Source organism: Tachyglossus aculeatus, chromosome X4, assembly GCF_015852505.1.
Source record: "Tachyglossus aculeatus isolate mTacAcu1 chromosome X4, mTacAcu1.pri, whole genome shotgun sequence".
NCBI classification, from domain to species: Eukaryota; Metazoa; Chordata; class Mammalia; order Monotremata; family Tachyglossidae; genus Tachyglossus; species Tachyglossus aculeatus.
In genome coordinates, this window is record NC_052098.1 from 12,663,071 (window position 1) to 12,680,229 (window position 17,159).

At 41.8% G+C, this 17,159-nt stretch overlaps 1 protein-coding gene across 2 annotated transcripts in view; it reads left to right on the forward strand.

Annotated features, from left to right (window-relative positions):
• TRPM3 (transient receptor potential cation channel subfamily M member 3) overlaps positions 1-17,159 on the forward strand; it is a 617,739-nt gene that overhangs the window by 555,843 nt on the left and 44,737 nt on the right. For both annotated transcript variants that reach the window (XM_038769495.1, XM_038769496.1), the window contains 3 exons: positions 3,260-3,388; positions 9,276-9,527; positions 13,552-13,726. In XM_038769495.1, coding sequence (XP_038625423.1) covers positions 3,260-3,388; positions 9,276-9,527; positions 13,552-13,726 — 556 coding nt within the window. The remainder of the gene's footprint in view (positions 1-3,259; positions 3,389-9,275; positions 9,528-13,551; positions 13,727-17,159) is intronic.

Consider the following 17,159-nt stretch of genomic DNA (forward strand, 5'->3'; position numbering starts at 1 on the left):
CGAGATGACACAAACTATGTAAAATGTCATACTTAGACAGCACATCTCCTGTTCAGTTCACAGCATTACTCATCATGACACTGGACTGCTGCCATGTCATTTTTAGATTTGTCACTCTGCATAGTGTGTAATATTCCAAGCATAAGGGAAGTTAGTAGCAGCAGGAGATAAGGAAGTTTGGGGGGATGGATATATGATTTTTACCATCATTCAAAGGTAGTCAATTCATCTATAATATGAGGGTTGTGTTCCTGAAGAACCTGGTATGAAGTAATGTTTGTGTTTTGGGATAGTCGGTTCTGCTAGAACCCATGCTTTCGTTACATGATTTGGATATAATGTGATGGAAGCACTAGAGAACATTGTCCCACAACATAAATACGCTTTGGATATAACATAATCCACAAATGGGCACAAGTTAATTCAGTGTAGGACAAAATGGTTGTGCGCATGGCAAGTGTGTAAAGCTGTTATTTCTGGCATTGTGCTGCAATCGATCTAAACACATTTTGTTGAAAAATGGCTCCTAATTCTGAAAAAAACAACATTCCAGAAAAATTGCATAGCAAAAACATGTGTTATACTGGAGCTGACCATGTCTTTTTTTTCTTAGTTCCGTCTTTCTAGTTTTTTGATGTACTAGCTCCAGTCGTTCATAATAATAATTGTATATGTTGAGCACTTATTATGTGTCAAGCATTGTTCTAAGCACAGGGGTAGATACAAGGTTATCAGGTTATCTCACGTGGGGCTCACAGTCTTAATCCCTATTTTACAGATGAGGGAACTGAGGCACAGAGAAGTTAAGTGACTTGCCCAAAGTCACACCGCTGACAAGTGGTGGAGCCAGGATTAGAACCCACAACCTCTGACTCCCAAGCCCATGCTCTTTCCACTAAGCCACGCTGCTTCTCGTGCAGTGTATGGGTAGGTTGAAACTAGGGGTCAAAACACAGAAGGGAGGTATCCAACACAGAAAGACAAACACACTGTCTCTATCACATCCTCTGTCTCTCAAGAAAGCCACTAAAAGCATGCTGTAATGACTCATTAAAGAATGTGGATTCATCTGGAAGTTCATGTTCCTTTAATGTCAAGCCGTCTCTGGTAGAAGATCCACTCTGAAGCATATCTCCCACTTTCTCCCAGGCCCTGAAAAATATGGGACACCTAATTTCCACCACCCCACATATCCTCTCTGTCTCAAGATAAATGATACTGTACCTTCAAAAACAGCATAACCTGTGGGCCCCTATTACCGTGTTGGAGCAAGGAGCAGATTGCAAATGGAAAAGGGGCTGTCATCCAATTGGCTTCCCCACCTTTGCCTTGCTCAAAGTCAGATCCAATCTGAAATGTTCAACTGGGAGAAATCCAGACTAAAAACTAGAAGGAAAGCCAGCACCCAAGGCTACATACTCTGCTTGTAACCACTGTGACCCACTGCTTCCCCTCACTGAAAAACAAAATTTATGTAACTCTTCTCCCCCTTGAAGGGGGAAACAAGCTCAATCCAAAATGATACAAAGCCCATTGTGGTAGTTTATCACAGTCTCAATACTCTATATATAGTAGTTTCAAGGCTATAAATTGGATAAAGAAAAAAATTAAGCTACTAAATAATGAAATAAAATATCAGCGTGACATTAATCGGAGTCAGGTGGCTGTAACTCTTCACTGTTTTACAGTTTTCTTCAAGCCTGCAAATGCAAAAATGAAAAAAAAATATCAGAGCTAAGGTAAGAAAAGTAAGAGTTGTTTCATTGGGATGGCCACCCAGAAAGGTGAGATAGTTCTCCTGGAGAGTAAGCTGAACCATACCAAATCCCCAGCACAAGTTAAAAGATTCTTATAACAATAATAATTGAGATATTTGTTCAGCACTTACTATGTGCCAAACACTAAAGTAAATCAGATCAGACACAGCCTCTGTCCCACAGTCTAAATAGGAGGGAGAATAGGTATTTAATCCACATTTTAGAGATGAGAAAACAGGCACAGAGAAGGAAAGTGATTTGCCCAAGGTCACACAGCAAGCAAATGGTGAAGGCAGGATTAGAACCCAGGTCTCCTGACTTCCAGTCCTGTGCTCTTTCCACTAGGCCATGCTGCTACTTGCTGAATTCTATTCATATCATTGCCATGGCAATAGCCATGGCTTCTTTTGTTCTGCTGAGGACACCTAAGGTCCTGTTTTACAATCGCAGTATCCAATTTTAAAAACGTAAATTTTGGAGGAGGTTGGAGTAGATAACAGCATCATGGAAGGAATAAGGATGCCCCATTAGAGTGGCTGTATTCTGAAAATGAAAGAGGCTAGATGAAAGCAACTTCAATACCGAGATTGAAACAAGAGTCTTCTGGGTCGGATTGAGGCGGAAGAAAAGGGAGCATATTAGAATGGGGATTGAGAAGGGAATAAAGACAAGGTAAAAGACTGAAGAAGATCAGCAGGAGAAGTGTAGGGAAGACCCCAGGCTACATGGTGTGGTTCAAAAGGCTAAGGGAGCATAAAGAGATTAAGTAACTACTGAAGATCAGGGGCACTGTGAGAAAGAGGTCTATGTTAATTACCTTAAATATAGGAAATTTGGCGCTTGGGATAGCAGGAGGAGAGAATGGATCAGGAGTAGTGGTGCTAGAAGTTTGAGAGACAATAGTTGAATAATGATGCAGTAGAACTCAAAGTTGTCTTAGATCCCAAAGTAACATGGTGCTTGCTTTTCTTCAAAAAAGAGTTCCTAAAATGGTGGACACCAGGGTCCAAACCTGGTGGTGGCAGGGTTAAGGCTGCCCTTTGTTTTAAAAGAAATCCCTCTCTCCATTTATCTTTTTCTGTTTGCTGTTCTGCTGTTCAGTGTTGATGTTTATTGAGCCCATTATCTGAGGGACCATAGCCTATTCTAGTGACTTCCCACAAGCAAAAAGCTTTGGCCCATTTGGGAATAACATAGATGGAGAAAAGATGTAAGATTAAGAGCCATAAAGCAGTGAGGGTCTGATCAGGACTGAAAATCTGAGGGGAAAAATAGACCAGAAAGGGTTTATTTGACTATTTAACCCTGTAAAATCCTATATGGAATTATTACATCGAATAATGGGAAATGAGCAAGCAGCTCAGAATGATCTCTGGTTTATTTATTGCCACAAAATCATTTTGGAGTCAAAGAAAACTGTTTAGAGTTATAAATTAAGCCCATGTCACTGAGAAAACCCAGCCCCTCAATTGTTGATGAGAGATGTTTTTGTCCCCTAACAGTTGGCATACATCGGATATCTGATGCTCTTCAATTACATTGTGCTGGTGAAGATGGATCGTTGGCCTTCTGTCCAGGAATGGATAGTCATTTCCTACATTTTCACACTGGGAATAGAGAAGATGAGAGAGGTAACTCCCTTCTCAAGAGAGAATGTGACTGAAAGAAAACAGAAGGGGCCTTTTAATTACATTTATGGTTACCTGGGGACTTGGAGGGAAGTTAAAGTTTAACAAATATCTGCTTTTCCTGGTGCTGTCACTTGAATAATGGAATTTCTCCCAGGATGGCAGTTCTCCAACATTGATAAGCCCCGAGGGAGCTCCACATTCAGGCTTTTATATTGTTGTCTGCCAAGGTGTGCTGAGTGGTTGTTTGAGATTCTAACACCATTCTCTTTCCCTGAATACCTAAGGTTACTCATGGTGTTTTGGTTAGACAAGAGGGCCTCATGTTAACCTGTTTTGCATCTTTATCCTTTGTCTCACTTCCAATTGGCTCTTACATGTACGGTGGCAATTCATCCCTCTCGTTTAATATTGGGCAATCAGTGTTTTCAGATGGCCTGACCTCCATCTGTACGGGGACAGAACCGTACACATTTATGTCCATTTTTAAATTGTCAGTGCTGAGCCTCCCTCCACCATGGCTACTGCTGCCAAGTTCTGTGGCACCAACGTGGCACAGAAGTTCCTATAGACCTGGAAAGGGAATGAAATGGCATTGGAGCAAGTAGAGGTGTTGGGCATCCCCTGGAGAAAGACCCTGGGATCAGCCAAACGAAGACTTTGATGGCCTTTTTTTATGGTATTTGTAAGCGCTTACTATGTGCCACATACTATACTAAGGACAGGGGTAGATACAAGCCAGTCAGATTGGACACAGTCCCTGTCCCACATAGGCCTCATAATCGTAATTCCCATTTTACAGAAGGGGTAACTGAAGCACAGAGAAGTTAACTGACTTGCTCAAGGTCACAAAGTAGACATGTGGTAGAGCCGGGATTAGAACCCAGGTCATTCCAACTCCCAGACCTGATCTCTATCCACCAGGCCACACTGCTTCCTTCACAAAAGGGTGCCTGTGAGATCACCATATTAAACTGCATGCCCAGCTAACTCACTTTTTGTCACATTCCTGAGATACAACAGTGGTGGCCCTATGAACACGTGACTAAACAGCCACAAGTGTCCCACTCCCACCCCAATTTAGGGTGCAGGGTGATTATTTTTGTCCTCATTTTGTCCATTTCTCACCAGAAACTTTGCTTTTCAAAATAACATTCAGGATCTCTTAAAAAATAATCTGCCATAAAATGCAGTCAAAGAAAAATTAGGAACAAGTTGAAAATCCTTTTCCACAATCGGTTTTTGATCCTCTATCCGGGCCCTGATTGAAATGGATGCTGTAATTCTTAAAGGCCACGAGAGGGCTCTGAAGTCTCACTACCTGAGATTCCCCTCCCAAAAAAACAGTAAATTCAAAGAGGAAGAAAATCATAAAGGAACCTGTGCTTGAAAGGTTGTAATGAGATGGTGTTTGTCTAACTTACGGTGAGAGGCCTTCTTTGATAGGTCTTCTCTGCCTTAGTGTCTGCTGGGCTTTTCAAGAGCTACTAAGTCAGAGAGATGTTGGGGCCATAAATGGGATAAAGAATGTGAGAGCTTTGAGCTGTTCAGGAGGAACATTATTATAATAATAATGTTATACACATCAAACATTCGCATCAAACAGAAACTCCATACCATCAACTTTAAAGCACTCGATCAGCTCACCCCCTCCTACCTTACCTGCTTTCCTACTACAGTCCAGCCTGCACACTTCGCTCCTCTAACACCAACCTACTCACTTGTGTACCTCAATCTTGTTTCTCTTGCTGCCGACCCCTTGCCCACATCCTCCCTTTGACCTGGAACTCCCTTCCCCTCCTCATTCAGCAGACCACCACTCTCCCCCATCTTCGAAGCCTTACTAAAATCACATCTCCTTTGAGGCCTTCTCTGACTAAGCTCTCATTTGCCCTACTCCCTCTCCCTTCTGTGTTGCCTATGCACTTGTATCTGTACCCTTTAGGCACTTGATATTCTCCCACCCTCAGCCCCAAAGCACTTACATATATATTCAAAATGTATTTATTCATATTAATGTCCATCTTCCCTTCTACACTGTAAGCTCCCTGTGGGCAGGGAACATGTCTACCAACTCTTTTGCATTTCACTTTCCCAAGTGCTTAGTACAGTGCTCCGGACACAGTAAGTGCTCAATAAATGCCATTGATTGATGATAATTGAGTTATATGATAAGTTCTTACTCTGTGCCAAGCACTCTACCAAGCACTGGGGTAGATACAAGATTAAGATCAGACACAGTCCCTGTCCCTCATAAGCACTTAACACAGTGCTTTGCACACAGTAAGTGCTTAATAAATACCATTGTTTGATTGATTGATGAGGTTCATAGCCTATTATTTGGATCATTATCATCATCTCAAATTAGAATGTGTTTCAATCTGTTAGACTGTAAACTCCTTGAGGGCAGAAATCATGTCTACTTACACAATTGTATTTCCCAAAGTTCATAGTACAGTACTCTCCACATAGTAGGTGCTCAATAAATGCCATTGATTGATTGATTGATTAGCCGTGGAATTCCCATAATAAACCCTGACTTTTCAACTGAGGCTCTTGGAGTCTGGAAATCTCGCTCCCTAGTGGTAAGGATATGAAATTCATCTGTTGTTTCAGGTAACTTGGGAACGTGTTCCTCTGTGTGTGTGTGTGTGTGTATTTGTGTGTTTGTGTTTCTATGTACCATGCCGAGGCTGAGTTTAGCCATACCGTCCTCCTATCTTTACTGATCTGTGGCTTACTCTGGTGGCTTTTTAAAAATGTTGGTAGAGCAGATGTATTGACAAGAAATTCTCTGTATCTTCTCTCCCTACTTACAGTCTTTGCCCTTCTTCTTTACTTATTGCCTCTATGCCTTCTCCTGCCTCTAATCAGTCAATCAATCAATGGTATTTATTGAGCACTTACCGTGTGCAGAGGACTGTACTAAGTGCTTGGGGAGCAGCATATAACAGAGTTGGTAGAAACATACTAGTTAACTAAAGCTTTTTCTAGACACACTGTTTGTATCCAGAGTTTCCTACTCTTAGATTAAAACCTGCCTTCCTTTGGAAATCCATCAATCAATAGTATTTGTTGAATGCTTACTATGTGCAGAGCACTGTACTAAGTGCTTGGGCAAGTACAATACAGTTGGCAGCAGTAGATGGTTGAGGAGGAAACCAGGTCATAAGTACTTTATCCAAGTGATCATAATATCTTGTAGTTAGAATGTATTGATTTCTTAGCTGCTGCATTACCTTCAGCATCTTGTTAACCTAATTAATTTTGGGTGGAAAGCTTGTAGTCCTGTCCCATTTCACATACGGGGAAACTTGTTTCATAATAAAGGACATGCCTTGCCCATGGGTAACCTACAAACTGCCTCCTAATTTTTCATCCAGGATCTAATCATCAATCACCTAGGTAACAGCAACTCCATGGAAACTCCATCTATGATGCAGGGTGAAGAATACCTCTGTCATTTAGCAATTTTTAATGTCCTTTGAGGTCCTTTGGACAAAAGGTGCTCTGTAGTTGTCAAAGGAGTATTGTCCCAATCACTAACCTGCTGTGATTGAAAAGGGTGGAGGCTAAAATGCTAATCTCCAAAAAGAGAGATGTTCTTGAATCTGAGGCTCTCCCCTCCCTTTCTGAACCACCATCACTGAGAACTCTGAGAATTGAACCAAGCTGCTCTCTCTTTTTTACCTTAATCCTTAAATTGACTTGATAAACAGAAAATGAGAAAACAAATCCATTGGGAATCCATCCCAGTGTGGAATTTAACCCCATCAGCCAACACATGTAACACAGAAACACACACACACACACACACACACACACACACAGAGAGAGAGAGAGAGAGAGAGAACACATTCCCATTCAGCCTGGAGAAAAGAAACAATTTATGCCAAATGTTTAGAGGATTCAAAGGGGATAAGAGTTTCTTCTTCAGAAAAGCACTAATCAATCAATCCATCACTAGTATTTACTGAGCACTTACTGTGGCAGAGCAGTGTACTAAATGCTTGGTAGAATACAATACAGTACAGTTGGTTGTCATGTTCCCTGCCCCCAAGGAGCTTACAGTCTAGTAAGGGAGGCAGATGTTAAAATAAATTACACTTAGGAGAAGCATCTGACTATAAAAATAATTACATAAATGCTGTGGGGACTACTGGGCTCCACAGTGAGACAGTGACCACCATCTGATTCAGAATGATAATATGCGTATGGAGTTTTCTGGAATCTAGGGCATTATTTTATTCTCTGAGTCCCTGACAGGTCTATAATGGAGACACTTACCTCTCTGGGACAAGATCATATCACTTCTTTGTTCTGCACTTCCCAAGCACCTAGTATAGTAAAGTGCACCAAGTGGATGCTCAATCAATGCTGCTACTACCACTATCATTACTATTGAGGAGAGAGGCTGTCATGGAGTGTCCCACATTTGGATACTCTTTGGGAAAAACCTGTTTATTATTCTGTTAAACTTTACAGGAGAGTTCATAAATGAGAACTTTCTGTTGGAACATGTTTCCCTCCCTCTCCACTTATAATGTTCTTCCCAGTGGAGCCTCCAAATGAAGATGTCATAAGTGGATTTTGAATTTTCAACTACTAACCAAAGAGGTTTGAAATACCATATCAAACTGAATATAATATTTTTCACAACACAAAAATCAAAACTTACAAATAAATATGTCTAGTCCCCAATCCCCCCTTTTAGCCTCTTTTTCTTCCATTTTCGGCCCATATCACTACAGTTTCTGCCACTCAAATATTTTGCTCCCTTAACCTCATTTAACATTTTTACAATTCTACATTTCTACAATTACCCCTCATTTCTACAATTTTCCAAAAATTATTTAGCATATTGCAAAGGCACCAATGCCACCATATTTGGGGTCAGTCCTGGGGGAATGCAGGAGAGCTGAATTTGAGAGGTACATTTTTCCCACTTTCTGGCCTCCCTGTGGCCAGCTTTTCCAGAGTCCACCCTACTGGTATCTTTGATCTCCTTAGAGGGCCATGAGGTGAAACTGAAGTGTGAGCAGGGATCAGGTCTACCAACTGTATTATATTGTACTCTCTCAAGTACTTAGTACAATGTTCTGCACAGAGTAAGTTCTCAATAATTACGATTAACAGAATGACTGAAGTGGCACTTTCAGATTGAATGCATTCCTTTCCAGTTCCTCATCCTTTTCACACACAACCACATTCAATGTAGTGAACTTTAGTAGGTGGTAAAAATTTTGGGAAGATAAATCTCAGGAGTTCACACAAGCTGCAGTTAAAGGGCTCTAGCACTATAATCAATTCCTCTGCACAGATTCTTGGTCCTGAAGTCTTAGGATCAAGGCTTGCCTGTCATTCCAGATGGGAGACGCCATCATCATTAGGACAGGAAGGATTTTTCAAGTCTCATATCAGGCCTCAACACTGACATGGAAGTTACCACCAGTAGATTGTCTAGATTTTGATAATTGGGATGGAGAGTTTTCTAGTGTTCAACCTTTGTCATCTATGTGTGTGACAGTGAGGAACAAAAATTAGTCACCTCAGAGACCAACGATGAGAATTTCCTATGTGTGTACACCTTAACAATGTTAAGTAAAATAGCCCATGCTGAAACATGCCTCCAGCCAGAAGCTGAAGTGTCATAGGTTCAAAAGAATGGGGAACACGTTAAAGGGGCATTTGGGACCCTCATCATGGAGGGGGAAGGTGGGAAGGCTTGATGTGGGAGGGAACATGTCTACCAACCGGTAATATATTGTACTCCCGCCGAGAGCTTAGAAGAATCCTCTGCACACAGTAAACACTTTTAAATACCATTGATCAATGGGTTGATTGATTGAAGAAATCAAACCAATCTTTCCTTCTCTTCCCTGTGATTTAGATTCTGATGTCAGAACCTGGAAAGCTGTTACAGAAGGTAAAGGTATGGCTTCAGGAATATTGGAACGTCACAGACCTCATAGCCATCCTCCTGTTCTCCATTGGGATGATCCTTCGTCTACAAGACCAGCCATTCAGGAGTGACGGTCGGGTCATATACTGCGTCAACATCATTTACTGGTATATCCGCTTGCTGGACATCTTCGGTGTGAACAAGTACTTGGGACCGTACGTCATGATGATTGGAAAAATGGTAGGAAAAGACTCCTGGTTTTCTGTTGGGGAATTTGGGGAGAGAAATGGTGGCAGGAAAAAGAGGAGGGGGACTTAGCTACTGTTTTCAAAATGTATTTTAGGCCTGGTGATAGTTTTTCTGGCCTCCATCTCCGGCATCTCAAAATTTAAGTGTAGCCATACAAACAGCCAACTTCCACAGGGTATCTACTCCTGAAAGTGTCTACTCCTGAAACTCTTAATGAGTTCAATTCTCCCCCACGCATGTAGTAGGAGGATAGGAATGTGCCTTCTTGGGCATGGAAAAGAAAAAGTCTCCCACTGCAGTTGAGAATTCTCTGCAAGAATTCCAAGATGAGCTTGGATATGGCTCTTCATCAGTGTGGTGTCATAGGCACCCGCCAGAGAGGCAGAACAGGACCCCACAAAGTGGCCAACTTGCCACTTAGCTATGGCTGCCAGCCCTCCCCCTAGATATCCTCAGTACACCCCATTTTGGGTCAAATGGAGTTGTACAGAATTATTCCAGTCATTCCTGAGTAGAGCTATTCTTCCCTCATTCCCTACCCCTCTTCCCCAGGTTAAAAATCCAGAAGGACTCCAATGAAATTCCTTCATAGCTCTCCAGACTCATGAGAAGGCACAAAGAGAGGGGATGAATTGGATATACAGCTTGCTACCCTGGAAAGAGTAGTCCTATCTGCTATTACAGTAGTTGTGTTTGTCAGAAATAAAAGCCTTCGTGGTATGGGAAAATACATTATAGTACCCATAGTGGATTAGAGGGTAAATGGTTCAAGGTTACCATGCTGACTGACAATTGTTCACATTGTCCACATATCATTGTTCTGTCCACAACTAGCAGAATGCTTTACACCCATGCCACCCATTGCTATTTTGCTGGATTAAATCACAATAAGTCAATTCTTCATTCGTTCATTCAATCATATTTATTGAGCACTTACTGTGTGCAGAGCACTGTACTAAGCGCTTGGGAAGTACAAGTTGGCAACATATAGAGATGGTCCCTACCCAACAACGGGATCACAGTCTAGTCTGTGTATCTAGTTTCACAGTCTACGTGAAACGAAAAAGGCCAATTAAACAAAAAAATATTGCTAACTTGGTTGGCACTGCCCATAGGTATTTGTTAAAGTAACTGAGAGAAATTGCATACCAGATCAGTTTGATTGTTTAAAATCCACCTCTTCTATTTTCAGAATGATATAATTATCTGCTTTTCTCTTGTGAATGGAAAGAAATGGCACTATCACGTTCCTAGGAAACAGTGCAGTAAGGACTGTGTGAAAAGCATTCACTGCATTGCCTAAATTCTTACCTCTTCCATGAGTCAGTCAAAAATCAACAGGGAAAATAAATTATAATATGTTACATATTTAGATTTGGGGCTTATCATTCCTGAAATAATGACTTTTCTGTTCCCACATCCCGCTTTCTCAGCCTGGGTCCAGCAGTGATGTATGGGTGGAAGCTGAGACTCCATCTATATGTGTGGAGAGAGGTGGTTGAGAAAGATGTTTCCTTATCTAATTAGATCTTGGGTGAAGATCCCACCAGCCAGATCCCACAGCCAGCCTGCAGTGAGGAAAAGTCCAGCCATTCATTTGAACTAGTTTTTCATTTACTGGCAAAATTGACCTGAACAAAAAAACCTTTCCTTTCCATGTTGCACATATCTTCACCCTCCTTTTCATCAATTTAAATCAATATCAAATGGAGGAGCCAATTAGTGCCTTAACAACAAATCAAGTTTTGGAAAGAATATCTTGCTCAGGAACTGACAAAGGTTTTTCTTTTTGGCAACTTTTAATGATAAAAAACAAACCTTGTCATTAAATCATGATGGAAGTAACTATTCACAAATACTCATTGGGTCTGTTGAGAGCTGGGACACTTAATTTTCTCCCTCCCCCTTCTCCCCTGTCTCTGTGGCAGAAATGGGGATGGAACCCAGCAAATGATTAAGAAAGTGTGTGCTTTCTCTTCCCTCAAGCTGAGCCTCTGGCAGCCTACTCCCTGCCCCTCACCCCCCTCACCATCACCACCACCCCGACTCCTACAAATAAGAAAAATAGAGTGTAGAATGTCAGTTAAAGGAGTGGGAGCTAGAGGATTGAGAAAAAGTGTAAAAACAGGTGATATGTTTTCTGGGGGGTCCTAACTGGAACATAGCCCCAGTTAATCAATCAATAGTATTGACTGAGCAACAGCTGTGTGCAGAGCACTGGACAAACCAGTTTCTCCAGAACTCCTCCTGTCCCTACTTGCATCCTGGGCCTTCCCCCAAGGAATTACTCCAAAGCAACCTTGGGTCTGGATGTTGTGAGTCAAGAGAAGGCCTGCAATGACAAAGGCATATGTGCCAAGCAATAGGTCATGACATAGGACTCACTCTATTTTGCTGCTCCACTAGCTGTGGAAAATCACCAAGTGTTTAACTCACTAAAGGTGGGGGCAACACACTGAAGTTGTAGGAAAGCCCATACCAAAAGAAACAAATCAAGGGGTCATAGATAAATAGAAAAACAGAAGGTTCTACGTTTCACTGGTAGGCTTCAGTAGACTTGCTGGGGTCGGGGTGGGGGAGCTGGTGGCTAGGTAAGGTGTCATTGACCAAGACTTCCCAGATGAGGTGTCTTTTGAAATGTGTTTTGGATGGGGAAGCAAGGTGGCTTAGTGCATGGGAAAGAGTGTGTGGTTCTAGAGATGTGGTTAACATAAGACAAGTCATGGAAATAAAAGTGGGAAAAGACGAGGTATGCTTGAGTGAAAAATGGGTAGCATTAGGGTTGAGAAAAAGCAAGGGAATTTGATGAATGCTGTCATTTTTCACTTCTCCAAAGTTTTAAGGGAATTGAACAACCACACCATATTTAGGAACTTTTCAAAAGAATTCTCAGCCTTGTCTGAACACCTGGAAATTCACAAGCTCTTTTTGCTATCCTGGTATGACATATTCACATTAGATCCCTACATTGAGTTTATTTTGTAGCCAAAGGAGGTGGGTCACCAGGGCCAGGAGTGTTAGTTTTAGCCAAACCGCAGCACTGGGCAGCAGTAGACTTTGCTCCTTCCCCACCCATAATATTGTGGAATGGGAGGAGGAAGGTTTATTTACCCCCAAGCATTTCTCGGATTTATAATTGCCGGACGGGGACGGGCTTGTTTTCCTATTTTTGGAGCCACTGCCCCCTTCTTCTGTTCCTAGAGATGGCCGTGGTTCACAGAAAGGGCCGTTTCCCCTCTCCATTCCTAGGATTTCTCACAGACCCAGAACCAGTTAGTTGTAGATCTACAGTGAGCCTTCATGAGTTCTTGGATTCTGGTAAGCGCTTAGTACAGTGCTCTGCACACAATAAGCGCTCAGTAAATACGATTGAGTAAATGAATGAATGAATGGTCCCTGAGTCAGCCATCTAGTGATTGCTCCTGTTCATACTGCTGACTGGCCAGGTGAAAAGAAGTGAAAAGTGAAATGTTTTTCTTCTCTCTGTTGAGTGGTGGGTTTGGTTGTTTTTTGTTTTTTTTCCTTAAGCTTTGAATCAAAGAATAACATTTAAATTTTGAACTATAAATTCCATCCAGATTTAGTTCTAAAGTCTAAAGCAGCTCTTATATAAACATGTCCATCCATCCAAATCTCCCTTTTCAGTGCCCAGAAACTTGTCAAGAGCATTCATCTGTATCACACAGTTTCATTTGCAACCATCTTATTCACAGCACTCCCATTTCATCAAGGATATTTTTATTTCTATAGTCAATTATTAATCCTGCTATTTCATCCTGATGGTTTTGTGATATTTTCCATTATATCCTTCCTCCTCGTGCTCCCAGTAGTTGTGAGTACTTTTTTGCCTCCTGTTAGATTTAACTCCTTGGAAAGCAGGAAACTTGTGTTTTGCTGTACTCTTGCAAATGCTTAGTACAGTGCTTCATGTGCAGAAGGCACTCAATATGTGACTGATTCACCTTCAGAGTGGTCCCTAACCCTCTTATTTTTTCCTACTCTTCACTCCTTCCAGATGATAGACATGATGTATTTTGTCATCATCATGTTGGTGGTGCTGATGAGCTTCGGGGTTGCCAGACAAGCGATTCTCTTTCCCAACGAGGAGCCCTCATGGAAGCTGGCGAAGAACATCTTTTACATGCCTTACTGGATGATCTATGGGGAAGTGTTTGCAGACCAGATAGACCGTAAGCAAGTTTATGATTCTCATACACCACAGTCAGGTATTTAACTTTCATCAGGTGATGTCTTTTTTGAGATCATATGTTTGTTCTCAATAAATGGCTCAAGATAGAGGACTGATTCAGAGGTAGGATACTTGGAGGGGAAAAAATGGGACAAAAGGTGCACAGATAGTGTTAGAAAACTGATGTTCAATTCAGATGGTATCTTCTGACTGATTTAGGCAAAAATCCAAAACACCAAAATTTATCATTTCCAATCAGTCATTTTAAAAAATCTAAATACTTTGAGGGTGAAAAAAGTTCTGGAGATTATGTTTTGAGTGCACCGATATATCTGGACCATTGCTCTCCCCTCCTTTTTCCTTTTCCTTAATGGGTTTGATTTCAAAACAAATATATGTCACCCAATTTGGTCATAAGTATCCAGGGTGGGGGAAATTCACTGTGTTTTCTTTGCTCTGAAACTTCTCCACCACCAGCAGTCTCCCATTATTTTAAATCATGTGCTATTGCAACTCATTGGAGCCTGCAAAGTCAGAATATTCATTTGGCTGGTAAGGGTGGGGGAAAGCCTAAGGTTTTCAATGTATCCGTTGGCTAGAAAGATCATCTAGTTGCTGAAATGATGCCAAGTGAGGAGCAGAAGCTAGAAGGACCCCTGCAGATCCCAATGTAATGCAAGTTGACTCTCAGAAGGTGTAGCTCCTTTTTAGTGTGGCTTAGAATGCAAGAAATCCAGAATCTTTTTGCTGTAGTACTTGGTTTTGACTTGGAAGAAATACAGAGGCCCAGCAGGCATGGAGAATCCCATGGGAAGAGAGCAAACTCCTGCAGCATCTGGAATGAAGCCCTGTTCAGCACAGCGGAGTTTAATTCCCATAGTGAAACTTTCTGATTTTCCTTGGGGTGTTTAGTCCCAGAAAGAGCACCTTTTCTACTTGATTGAGTTTACACTGTGGTTAATGATATGCCGATCAATTGGATTAAGATTTAAAAAAACCCAAAAATGCAATTTACTAAGAGCAAAATGAAAAATAGTCAGTGACCTATTACTTTGAGGGCCCAGCTGAGGCAAGTGAAGGCCAAGTGTAAAGGAGAAGTGGATTTTTGCCTTCCCCACTCCAACCCTAATCATTCCCCTGCCACCTACCCACCCACCTGAGAACTGGGGATCTCAGCCTACTTTTAGCTCACCCTTCCTCTTTAAGTCCTTCCCTTTCCATACCCCTTTTCCCTGTATTTGGAAAATCCTGCCCCTCTAGGAATGAGTTACCTGCAGTTAGGGAAGCTTTGTAGACCATCTACTGGGAGCAGAGTTTCATTTTATTATAATGGCATTTATTAAGCACTTACTATGTGCAAAGCACTGTTCTAAATGCTGGGGATGTTACAAAGTGATAAGGTTGTCCCACGGGGGGCTCACAGTCTTCATCCCCATTTTACAGGTGAGGGAACTGAGGCACAGAAAAGTTAAGTGACTTGCCCAAAGTCACACAGCTGACAAGTGGTGGAGCCAGGATTTGAACCCATAACCTCTGACTCCAAAGCCCGGGCTCTTTTCCACTGAGCCACGCTGCTTCTCATTTCATGGAGCTTGACCATCTATCTAGAGGATTTAACTCGGACCTTTCCATAACTTCTTTTTATACCAGAGGATTGTCCACCTACATCATTCACAAAGATGCTCATGCCCTTTGCCCACTTTGAACTGGATGGTGACCATCCAGTGAACAAGGAAAAGTACTTTTAGAATCATCCATTGCTTTTGAAAAAAACATCTCATTTCTCCATGACAATGCCTTTCTACTTTGCTCCATTTCTTTTCTCTCTGGGGTTGTTTTCCTTCCCACAAACTATCTTAGGCCCATGGGTATTGTAACGATCTATCCATCGGGCATTAAATGTATCTCTCTTTTATGAACTGGGCAGTCTGTCCCTCTACAAGTGGCCATTTATTGATGTTGTACTAAGAATCCAACATAGTGCAACAAGTGCCTCAGTCTGGCTGAATGAGACCATTTTTTAAATTTTTTTTATTCTTTTAATGAAGGGCTGATTGTAGTTTAGAACCTTGAAACCCACGGAAAGAGAAGGGAGTCTTTTCACGTGCGGGGAGTATGGCAATAGATTTCTTATCCTGTGGCATGAATTAGATCTGTTGCACCATGCATGTGTGAGAATAAAACTGTTTCCCAACATGCTGCTTCTACTATGTGGAATGGAGAGAATGACACACTGATTAATTGACCCAGTATTAGTTGTTAACTTCTTGACATCCCACCCCCTACACCCCTTCCTTTTCATAGTACAAAAATTGACTGCCAAAAATGCTCCACTCTGTTCTAAGCTATATCAGCCATTGTTTTCTGTCTGAAGACCTATAGAGGATTTGTACTTTCTCAAATGGAAGTGAAAGCATGACCCAAAAATCTGCCGTCCCACCTGTACAAGGTCATCGAACATAATCCAATTAGTGATTTCCTCTCATGTTTCTGTGTTAGATGGGCTCTGTGGGAGTGGGGCATGTTCCAGCCCATTCTGGGGAACTGCTGAGAGATTTGAGAAATGTACAAATTGAGTATGTTACTCTAACCTATCTTGCCTCCTTTCTGTACCACGCTTAAGTTGATTTGTGAAGCATGCCTTCAAGCGTGTTCTGATCTAGCATCCTCCTGGATCCATCCCCACTGATGGTCTCCCCATTCAGTGTATTTGCTCATTGTGAGGGGCTCTTTTCTCCCTCTTTCAAACTGCTGTACAGCCACTGTACCACCCCCCGCCAAAGTCACTCATTTCTAACCCAGTGTATGTGCTCTGTGCCAGTATATTTTTATCCCCAAATGGTCGCATTCGTTTCATGAACAGCAACAACAAAAAGAAATGCCTTAAAGGGAATGTATATATAACAGTGGGCCCTGAGATATGACTTTCCGACTTTGAACTTAAACGTGAAAGCAGCTTGATAATCTTACTTTTGGGAGTCCATGTGTTCTGCATTGATATATCCTTAGAGACATTATACTTTTGCAGTAGCATTAGCTGATTTTGGTGGCTAAAAAGTTTGTCAAACTTAACATTACATTCCAGAACAAGAGAGAGAGATGTGTGGCATAGTGGAAAGAGCACAGGCTTGAGAGTCAGAAGAGCTGGATTCTAATCCCCAGCTCTGCCATTTGTCTGCTGTGGGACCTTGGATGAAGTCGCTTAACTTCTCTGTGCCTCAGTTCCCTTATCTATAAAATGGGGATTAATACCATAATCCCCACGTGCGACAGGAACTGTGTCCAACCTGATTAGTTTGTATCTGAACCAGTGCATAGTACAGTGCCTGTCACATAGCAAATACCATTAAAAAACAAGAGCATAGAGGCTGGGAGTCAGGAGACCTGAGTTCTAATCCCAGCTCTGCCACTTGCCTGCTGTGTGACCTTGGGCA